General features: G+C 47.5%; 1 protein-coding gene across 1 annotated transcript in view; it reads right to left on the bottom strand.

The window, feature by feature from the left end:
• Positions 1–1068: 1068 nt before the first annotated feature.
• Positions 1069–9926, bottom strand: part of TPRG1 (tumor protein p63 regulated 1) — a 58852-nt gene continuing 49994 nt past the window's right edge. Inside the window, exons 4-5 of the mRNA XM_034781624.1 lie at positions 4882–5035; positions 1069–2710 (exon numbers count right to left, since the gene is read on the bottom strand). Of these exons, the coding sequence (XP_034637515.1) occupies positions 2516–2710; positions 4882–5035 (349 nt within the window). The 3' untranslated portion in view covers positions 1069–2515. The remainder of the gene's footprint in view (positions 2711–4881; positions 5036–9926) is intronic.

Genomic DNA, 9926 nt, shown 5'->3' with positions numbered 1-9926 from the left:
CTACTGAGTGTGATCATCCAATTTGTATAAATGTACCACCCTTGTATCTAAAACTAGAAATATAAAACGTAACTCTGAGGGCCTATTGTAATTATGTAAAGTGTGGGCCATTCATGATGGTTTGGAATCTTGATGACTCCCATTGTCTGCAGATGGCTGTATTTACCTGTGAGTCTTCCTGTATATGTGTGTGCTGGCAAGTGAGTAATGAAGTCTTGCAGTGAAATGTGATCATGTCACCTGAACTGGAATCCATCTTTAACCTGGTGCTTTTCCAGTGAGGGGAGGTGGAAACCCAGAAATACAAAGGGTTCCCGCCTTATGCAAAAGATATATAAAGGGGTGGAAGAGAACAAAGGGAGAGAGGAGCCATCATGAAGAATCCCCTAGCTATCACCTGAACTGGAACAAGAGCTGTACCGGGGAAAGAATTGTGCCCAGGCCTGGAGGTGTCCAGTCTGAGAAAAACTTACTGAAGCATCTCTGAGGGTGAGATTATCTGTATTCAGTTTGATTAGACATAGATTTGTGCATTTTATTTTATTTTGCTTGGTGACTTACTTTGTTCTGCCTGTTACCATTTAAATCCTATTTTCTGTATTTAATAAAATCACTTTTTATTTAGTAATTTACTCAGAGTATGTATTAATACCGGGAGGAGCAAACAACTGTGCATATCTCTCTATCAGTGTTATAGAGAGTGAACAATTTATGAGTTTGCCCTACATAAGCTTTATGCAGGGTAAAATGGATTTATTTGTGTTTAGACCCCATTGGGAGTTGGGCATCTGAGTGCTAAAGACAAGCACACTTCTGTGAGCTGTTTTCAGGTAAACTTGCAGCTTTGGGGCAAGTGATTCAGACCCTCGGTCTGTGTTGAAGCAGACGGGAGTGTCTGGCTCAGCAAGACAGGGTGCTGGAGTCCCGAGCTGGCAGGGAAAACAGGAATAGTAGTAGTCTTGGTACGTCAGGTGGCAGCTCCCAAGGGGGTTTCTGTGATCCAACCCATCACAATAACATTGTCCACTCACTCATCGGCCACCTGGAACCTAAAAGAAACACAACCACTGTGGACATTATTTTATTAAAATCTCAAATGACAATATACTGTGATTCTGATCCTTAAAAACAAACAAACTCTGAGACCCAATTATACTATCCACTTATCTATTTAGCTAAAATATTCTGAAAAGTCCAAAAAATAATGTGTCTGGTTTTGTTGGATTTCCCCCCATTCCAACATCTGATGCAGAATATGAAACGTTTATAAGTAAACATATTTTTTTATCCTTTAAGATTTGTTTCAAGATATTTCACTGCTGTCTTTTGCCATGGGTTTGATCTGTAGAGAGTTCAGAGCAATGCGAGTTTTTCCAATGACTCTGAAAGGCTTTGGACCAGGTGTCATGTGACCAGAGAAAATTCCTTTCCAGCCGTGTCACTGGGTTGCTCCAGAGATTCTCCAAGTGATCCAAACAGAATTTCAAACACAGCAGTTCTTTAAAAAAAACAAGAGATCTTAAAGGGCAAGACTGAGCATAGTGTAGGATGTCATTTCCAGGCACGGATCGGCAGAGATAGATGCAAGCACCAAATACTATATCCGGCATGGGAGAGAGTGCAGATAGCTAAATGCTCGTATCAATTCCGGGCCATGTTAGTAAACCTCCAGAGACCAGTTAAGGAACTATTTCTCTGCCGTGTGAATGTTAGGCCTGACATTTGAAGCAAGCACCTACTTACTGTGCTGCAAAGTTCCTAGACCCCTGAGATGGGAAACAGACTTCAGAACAACATGGTCATTGAAGAGGCAATGGGTAGCTGCAGGTCTTGCACTGCAGATTCCCAGGGGCACTTAGGGTATGTCCACACCGCCCACCTTACAGCCCGGCTGCAGCTGTGCTGTGACGTGGGCAGTGTAGTCACGCTTTATCGCCGGGGGAGAGCATTCCCAGTGACAAAAAATAACCACCCTGAACGAGCGGTGGAAGCTTTATTGCCGGGAGGACTGTCTGTGCTGGCGCTTTTCAGCGCTAAAACTTGTGTCGCTTGGGGGGGGGGGTTTTCACACCCCTGAATGACTAAAGTTTTAGCACGGAAAGTGTCAGTGTAGACACAAGCAGTGCAGCCACTGCATTGACATTAGCAATGGGGAGGCTGGACTAGACAGGTTAGTTTGCGGTAGAGTTTTTACACAAGAGATGGGTCAACTTCAGATCAGAACTTCCCCCAAAGTTTGGCATGGTTCAGGTCTGGAGTCCTAGTTTTGATTCATTTCTAATGCACACATCATAAAGAGTTTGTAACGCAGCCATATTCATACACAGTAGGGGCTGAAAGGCCCAGGGAAAACTTTGCAAAGGGAGGGAAATTTGCCCCTGGGCAGAGGGCCAGCACAAGACCTATGCATCACTTAACCTTTGCATCTTTTTAACCTCTAAAAGAAATGGGGCTATATGCAGAATTTAAAGGACAGTGACATTAACAAACAAAGCACGCCCCACCATGGAGAGCTTCAAAAGCCAACACTCCCACGGGCAAGGGAATAACCAAGTTTGTTTCGGTTCCCGATGAAAGACATAAAACCCATGTAGGTGTCGATCAGGAGGGGTTGATTCAGAACCACAACGCTGCTGGTTTTGCCTGGCGCCGGGTTCTTGCTCTGGGCAATCTGAACGGCCCGGACCAACTGAGCAGTGAACTCGGACATCTGTGGAAGGAAGGAAGAGATGACAAGAGTGAGAGTTATGTGAAGTTCTAAGGAATGAGCTGCATGTTGTGTTTGGCTTCCTTTCTCTAAGCTTCAGTTGCTGAAAGGAAAGCAACCTGTCTCGTCCATGCAGTGAGCGCTCAACTGTCTGCAGTAAATAACCCGTGTAACTGAATCCTCCTCAGTTTGCTATGGATGAATATATACAAGCACCCCTCTCCCTCCTCCGCCCCCAAATAACATTCCTCTGGCCACCCCAGTGGAAAAATGGCAGAGGCCCAAGGGTTAAAGATTTTAATACCAACATCTGGGTCTCTGGGCTGCCCAGACCTGCAGAAGAGCTCTGTGGAAGCTCGGAAGCTTGTCTCTGTCACCAATAGAAGTTGGTCCCATAACAAATAATGCCTCCCCCACCCACCTTGTCTCTCTAAGCTCTAGGGATCCACTTCTTAGGCATGCAAGGGGCAGGGACTTTTTGTAGAGGATCAAGGACCAGAGAGATCAGGAAGTGACCTCCAGCCCTGAAAGCCATCCAGAGAATGTGAAGAAGCCAAGCAAGGTGCATAAGAAACAAGACAGACAGACAGACTGTGTGGCAAGCTGACACGGGAAGCCAAAATAGGTGAGAAAGCGGTGACAGGGGAGACGAGGAAGAGGGAGAAAGTTTGTCCGATGCGAATGGAACTGAACACCAGGAGTATAGGCTCATTAATCACACTCAGAGCTGCCAGGAAGGAGCTTATGAAGAAAGTAGATTTGTGTAAAAGTGAGCTGAGAATCCTCCAAGCGAAACATCTGTGGCATAACAGAAAGAGAGAGAAGGCTCCTTGCCTCATAGCCAGAGCGACAGGAAGGCCAGCGAGCCAAGTGAGGCACAGCGTTGTCTCGATTTGGAGAGACTATGATTTAGGAATGAAGAGGGCAAATAGTAAAGTGGGGGGAAGCTACAAATGTTAAAAAAGAAGGGGGAAAAGATTTCAAAGTGGACCCAGGACTAGAACCCCAGATTGGGAGCTTGTCTCTCTAGAATGGGCAGAACCAACCCCCAGGATCCAAACATCCCCAGACTTGGGGTTTGGGCTCCGGATCCCAAAGTTGGAAAAGCATTTGGATTCAGTGCTCAGATTAGACCCACAGCAATAGGTTCAAGCAATGAGCTCGGATCCAGACTCAGGTTCTGATCCAGGCCTCTGTTTCAGGCCCATTTCTCTTTTAAGCAAACGCAGGGCTGGTGCGGCATTCCGGGCCCACGGCGCTGGAGACCGATGTGCTGTTTCTCCACAGGACTGGTACAGCCTGGGATGTGTCAGAACAATGCACCACTACCCCTGTGCTTCATCGCTGACCTGGAGGGGAGGGGAGGCCAGGCCCCAAGGCCATTGCTTGCTCTGTTCAGACTCCCAGTTAGCGACAATTGGAGCGGTGGATTTTCTTTAATGGACACCTCTCCGGGAGCAACTGGACTCGGACGGCCCCCTCATTGAACCCTTCTCACACAGACAGCAACTGCCAGCCGCTGCAGAGGTCAGCCTGACCCCAAGCCCTAGATCTGAACCCCTCCCTCCCCACAGCATTTGTGTCTATGGGGGCAGGTCAGCAACTGAACCTGGATCCAAAATTGACAGCTGTGCCCTATCCCCATCATCAGCTGAACCAATACCTAGCATCCAAACAAGTCCACCCCCGTCCAGTGCTGGAGTCCTAACCCAGGATGTGTGGGAATGCCCTTCCGGTACTGTCACTCCTGAATGAAGGTAACGCAAACCGGGACAGCTTCTCCTGCCTGCAGGGAGCCCCATGCACCCAGTGACAGGAGCTGCCACACTTGCCCTGAGCGCCTTTGCACCGCTCGCCGGGGACTACACCGCACTCCAACACCTCCACGGGCTCCCCTCGGCACTGAATGATCCATCAGCAGCACCAATCTCCGGATGAGCCCCTGGACCCCCCTGGCAGTGGGCAGAGATCCCTCCCCACTATCAGCGTGGAGCAGCGAGCAAGCCGCACCGATCCCGGCATGCTGCTAAATACAGCTCCACCCGGCACCAGTTCTCTCAGTGTATTGCGGGGACAATTAAGAAATTTGGGCCCCAAATAAACATGCCTTTCACCTTCCAGGCATTCCACAACTATGCATTTCACCTGCTATCCGGAGAACCCATGCTCCATACCTGGCAGATGGCACTGAACCTTTCGCTGCTGTTCTTCACTGGATGTTCTGTGAAAGTTGCATAAGGGATATCCGTGGCCCATGGATTCCAACGGGACAGGGCAGATGGCTCTTTCAGATTATCCCAGTAGATTCTCAGGCCTTCTCCCTCCCTCCTGGAGAACGAGCAATTCAGACAGAGAAAGGTGCATTACATCAGGCAACTCGTAACAGAAAGGTTACCAATCATTCTGAACAGGTAGCTTTTTTGGAAAAGGGGTGATTTGATCACAGTCTATAGGTATCTACATGGGGAATAAATATTTTATAATGGGCTCTTCTCTCTAGCAGAGAAAGGTCTAACACGACCTTATGGCTGGAAGTTGAAGCTAGACAAATTCAGACTGAAAATAAGGAATACCTTTTTGACAGCAAGAGCAATTAACCAGTGGAACAATTTACCAAGGGTTATTCATAGAGTCTAGGGCGGGAAGGGACCTCGAGAGGATTCTCCATCATTGGCAATTTTAAAATTAAAACGGGATGTTTTCCTAAAAGCTCTGCTCTAGGAATTATTATGGGGAAGTTCTCCGGACTGTGTTCTACAGGAGGTCAGACTAGATGATCACAATGGTCCCTTCTGGCCTGGGAATCTCTGAATCTGTGAATCATATTCTCGGGCAGCAGACTGCGAGTGCAATTTGAGTAGAAAAGTGCATGATATGAACAACCTGATTCTCCAAGGAGTTTTAAACATCACCAAGTACTGATGCCTTTGGTTTTCCTTTATTTTCAAACTTGATAGAATTACAGAGCCCTAAATGCAAAGTTAGGTGCTAAATTTTTGTAGGGATCAGGACTGGGAGTCATAGAACCCTGGGTTCTAATCCCTGCTGAGAGACAATCATGACCATATCTGGGATGGACAGTCCCATCTTTCAAACAAGAAACTTAGTGCTTTCTGCTGCATTCCTCCAAAAAGCTCTCCAACTTCACTACATTTCAGTGCAGTTAAAAGTTGTCTCCCCCTTTTCTTCTCACATATTGTCTCTGTTCATGGGGCGAGGGCACCCCAGTGCTATAAACCACTGGATAGGGTTGGTGATTAGCTTTCAGAACATGAGTGTTGGTAGTTATAGACCTCATCCTGGGCAAATTGGTCACTTGATCAGTGGAGTTAAAAAAGAACTTCCCTTAAAAACGATGGGCCCAAAACAGAAGCAGTCACACAAACTCCCTCCAATTCCAGAATATGAAATACCTTGTTTTGCAAAACCAGAACATCCTAAAACCAAATCCTACATCGGAGCTGAAGTCACTGGAGTTCCACCAGCATAAAACCAGAGAGTCCAGTGGACAATCAGGCCTATTGTTAATTATAGCTCTATTTGTAAATGTCAAAGCACTTGCCCGAGGTCAAAGTGTGTACTTAAAGTTAATAATGTGCTTAAATGCGTTGCTGAATCAGGGCTTCTAGGGATACCGTGTTATGTACAGTTTAGCCTGCAACGTGCCCTCATGGCCAGCAGTGCCTCTGCCGTGCCCTAACGATTTCTCCCTCAACAGGCTTCCGTGACAAACTCCACACCGGCTTTTCTTGCCCATTCCCCAGCCCTTCCCCGGGGTCCGAGTTTATTCACATAAATAAAGCTCCAAGATTAACTCTTAAGTCCCTAGACATCGTCCACTGGTTTTACTCTCATGTTGGGTCAGTCCCAGGCCTGTAATCTCACTAGGGAAAATAATCATCCCAGGTCCTTCGGCTGGAGTCTGCTCACTCCCAACACGCTCCGATTAACCCTACTCCCAGGCCTTCCCGCCTGGGCCTTGCCTTCTAGAGCCTCATGTTTCCAGCCCCCAGGTAACAGGGTCTTTCTTACTTCCTGCAGTTTCCTGAGCTTCCCCCTTCACTGCAGCCACCTGCTGCCCTTCAAAGAGAATTACCAGATCCAGCCCATGTGTGCCTCGGTGGTAATCAGAGTTGGCTAGCCCCAAGCCCTGCAGCCCTTAAGGGGTGAGCCGGCCTGCTATGTGCATATATAAAAGGAAACATACGGTGGTGAGTAGTGGGTTTGCAGGCCCAAGTTTTGGTCTGGCCCCCTTACAAGTATGCCAGTGGAAGCTGAGGGCAGTCGTGACCTCACACAATCAGGTCCTTGGTGTGTAGGTACCACGGCACAGGCACAATAATGTGCCCAGGTAATCTCGTGTTCCCAGGACAAGATTACAATCCCCTGGCTGGAGAGTGACTGTGAGCAGACTCCAAGGTGGGAAATACAATGAGAAGTTCACCAGGCCCGACCGTTCTGAAATGTGAGTTTATGGTTTCATTCGTGGTTCTTAATTCAAATGGCGGCCAGCAATTCAGCCAACCCTTTTTAACCAGATCCCTTCTAAGTGTTCGCTAGCTATACAATATGTAGGTAATGGAACCGGAAGGCGTATTGTTCTAAACCTCTGAAACCAGCCCAGAACAGGAGAAGGTCTTTCTATTCATCTATAAATTAAAACCTGGGCTTTCAGGAAAGAAAAGCTAGTGCCTACCTGCTCTGCCACGGAGAGTTTCCTGTCTTTAGGAACCCTAGCCCTCCGCTGAGGAGTACAGCCCCTTTGGGGATGTTATTGTGGTTTCTGCACTTACTACTATGTAAAAAAAAAAAAGGAAAAAAAAGACTGATCCAGGGTTTTATTTGTAGAGTGCACACTGCAAAATATCGTAAGGATCTTGGCACAAATAGCAGAGGTACTTTCAGACTTTGGACAATTATATTGGAAATTTGAAACTCAATAATTTTTGCATCTAATCCTTTTTTGTTTCTGAAGATTAGAGAGCTTTCTCTAAAAAAAAAATTTTTTTTTAAAGGAAAAGATTTCAGTATGTACCTTCAACACTGACATTTTTCTCTCTATATCCAGCACTTTTCTCCACTCCCCAGCCTGGCAACAAAACCCAAGCTCAGTGAACATTTTATGTGTGCAGTTAATGGAGCATTAAGGTTCAGTCCATTCAGAGATCTTGCACAATGGAATATTAGCTGCTTCACATGTCAATTTGTATGCAGATTTCATTCTGTCCAAAAGGGATGTACATTTGCCAATTCCTCTTGCCAGGTCAGCTCCCGAGTTAGGTTCATAAGCAGGGTCCCAAGTACCCTCACCTACAGCACACTGTCAGTTTCATAATTATGGTAACGTACAGAGCATGGAGCTGAGCTAAACCTCTGTTTCTTCTAAATGTTGAGGTCTGCATGCATGTCTCAGCCCTGATGGGGAGCAGTGGCAATCTTTTCTGCTGCAGAGAGAGATGTACATGGGATAAGCGGCCACATCAGAAATGAAAGCATGAGGAAAAGTGAAACAGTTAAGCTGAGACTTTTAAAGTTAATTTTAATGGGAATCGGGCATCCAAATCCTGTAGGCAGCTTTGAAAACATGAGCCTTAAAGTCCACACGCTAGTGGTGGAGGAATAAACTGCTCCTGATGGCAGAGTCCTGGCTAACAAATTGTCACCACAATGGTAGGCGTGGCACAGAATTTACCACTTTCTGGCTCCAAATGTCTCCACCATTCTTGAATTAAAGGAGAATCTCCATGGGCAAGACACAACCCCCACCAAAAGCCCGATTGAGATTGAGATGAGCATTGATTGCCATCTTTATTATGAGCTGTGGATTGGGGTGTGACATTACAGTCAGCCTTAACGTGCCCCACCTGAATGATAAGCTCTGAAAGCTATGAGTGAGCTGAAATCCCTGGTAGAGACTCAGCTGCCTCTAGATGGGACGATACAAAAAATATGTTGATCTTTAAGAGAGGAGGAACGGAGGCCCATTTTCCCCATCCCGGTAAGTGGGTCGAGCTTGGTTTTAAACGGCAAATTCTGTCCACGGTTTCACGTTATTGTTCGCGGCACTGCAAATGTATGTGATGATTTACAGAGGAACGGTGCTTTAAAACAACTGAAAACGGGGCCATATGCATACGGTACTCGGACACTGTGCTGATGTCTGTGGAAGAAGGACCTGGAGAGACCCCTACATGCTATGAATTCTATTGCTGATGATGCTCTCATCTGCTCCTAGAGATCGTCTGGTCTGCAAGCACCTCTTCCCCCTCACTAAGGGCTTGGCTACGCTTGCGAGTTACAGCGCAATAAAGCAGCCCCGGGCGAAATAGCTCACTCCCTGTCCACACTGGCAAGGCATGTAGAGCGCTCTGACTCCACGCTGCTAGTACTCCACCTCGGCGAGAGGAATAACGTTTGCTGCCGCCCCCGCTGGAGCACCCCGGCGCCAGTGTGAACATGGTGTTGCATTACTGCGCTCTGATCGGCCTCTGGAAACATCCCATAATCCCCTTAAGTCAAGTGGCCACTCTTGTCATTGTTTTGAACTCACTGTAGAAATGCGGAAATGCCCTTTCAAAGCTCCGTTTCTGACAGCCGGGCATGCAAGCCGTTACTGTGGAATGCTGTGTGTGAGAGAGAGAGGCGGGGGGCAGGGGGAAGGTCTGCTGCTGTCTGAACTTACAAGACAGCATGCTAACATGCCCTCGGGCCCCCAAAACCCACTCTCTCTCCCCCCACATACACACAACACGCTCCCTGTCACACTCCACCTCACCCCTCCCATTTGAAAAGCACGTTGCAGTCACTTGCATGCTGGGATAGCTGCCCATAATGCACCGCTCCCAATGCCGCTGCGAGTGCTGCAAATGTGGCCACGCCAGTGCGCTGTCAGCTGTCAGTGTGGACAGACTGCAGCGCTTTCCCTCCTGCGCTCGCCGAAGGCTGGTTTAACTCAAAGCGCTTTACAGCGGCAAGTTTAGCCAAGCCCTTAGCCATAGTTTTGGAGAGAGTGGACGAGTTGCCCCAGGGGAACTGGTGGGAGGCCTACTGCTAGAATGATCATGCTTGAGACTGGACAAAAGCAACAGCAATATACCAAAGGGAACAAACTTCACTGATCAGAGGGTCAATCGCTTTGAATTCTGTTCTAAAGCCATGCTGTTTCTCTATCCCCGAGGTACAAGTAGTGACTAGCCCACCTTATGCCCCTCCTCAGATC

The sequence above is a fragment of the Trachemys scripta genome, chromosome 9 (genome assembly GCF_013100865.1).
Source record: "Trachemys scripta elegans isolate TJP31775 chromosome 9, CAS_Tse_1.0, whole genome shotgun sequence".
Taxonomy (NCBI): Eukaryota; Metazoa; Chordata; order Testudines; family Emydidae; genus Trachemys; species Trachemys scripta.
Note: the sequence above shows the minus strand (reverse complement) of the source record. Positions and strands in the feature narration are given on the sequence as shown.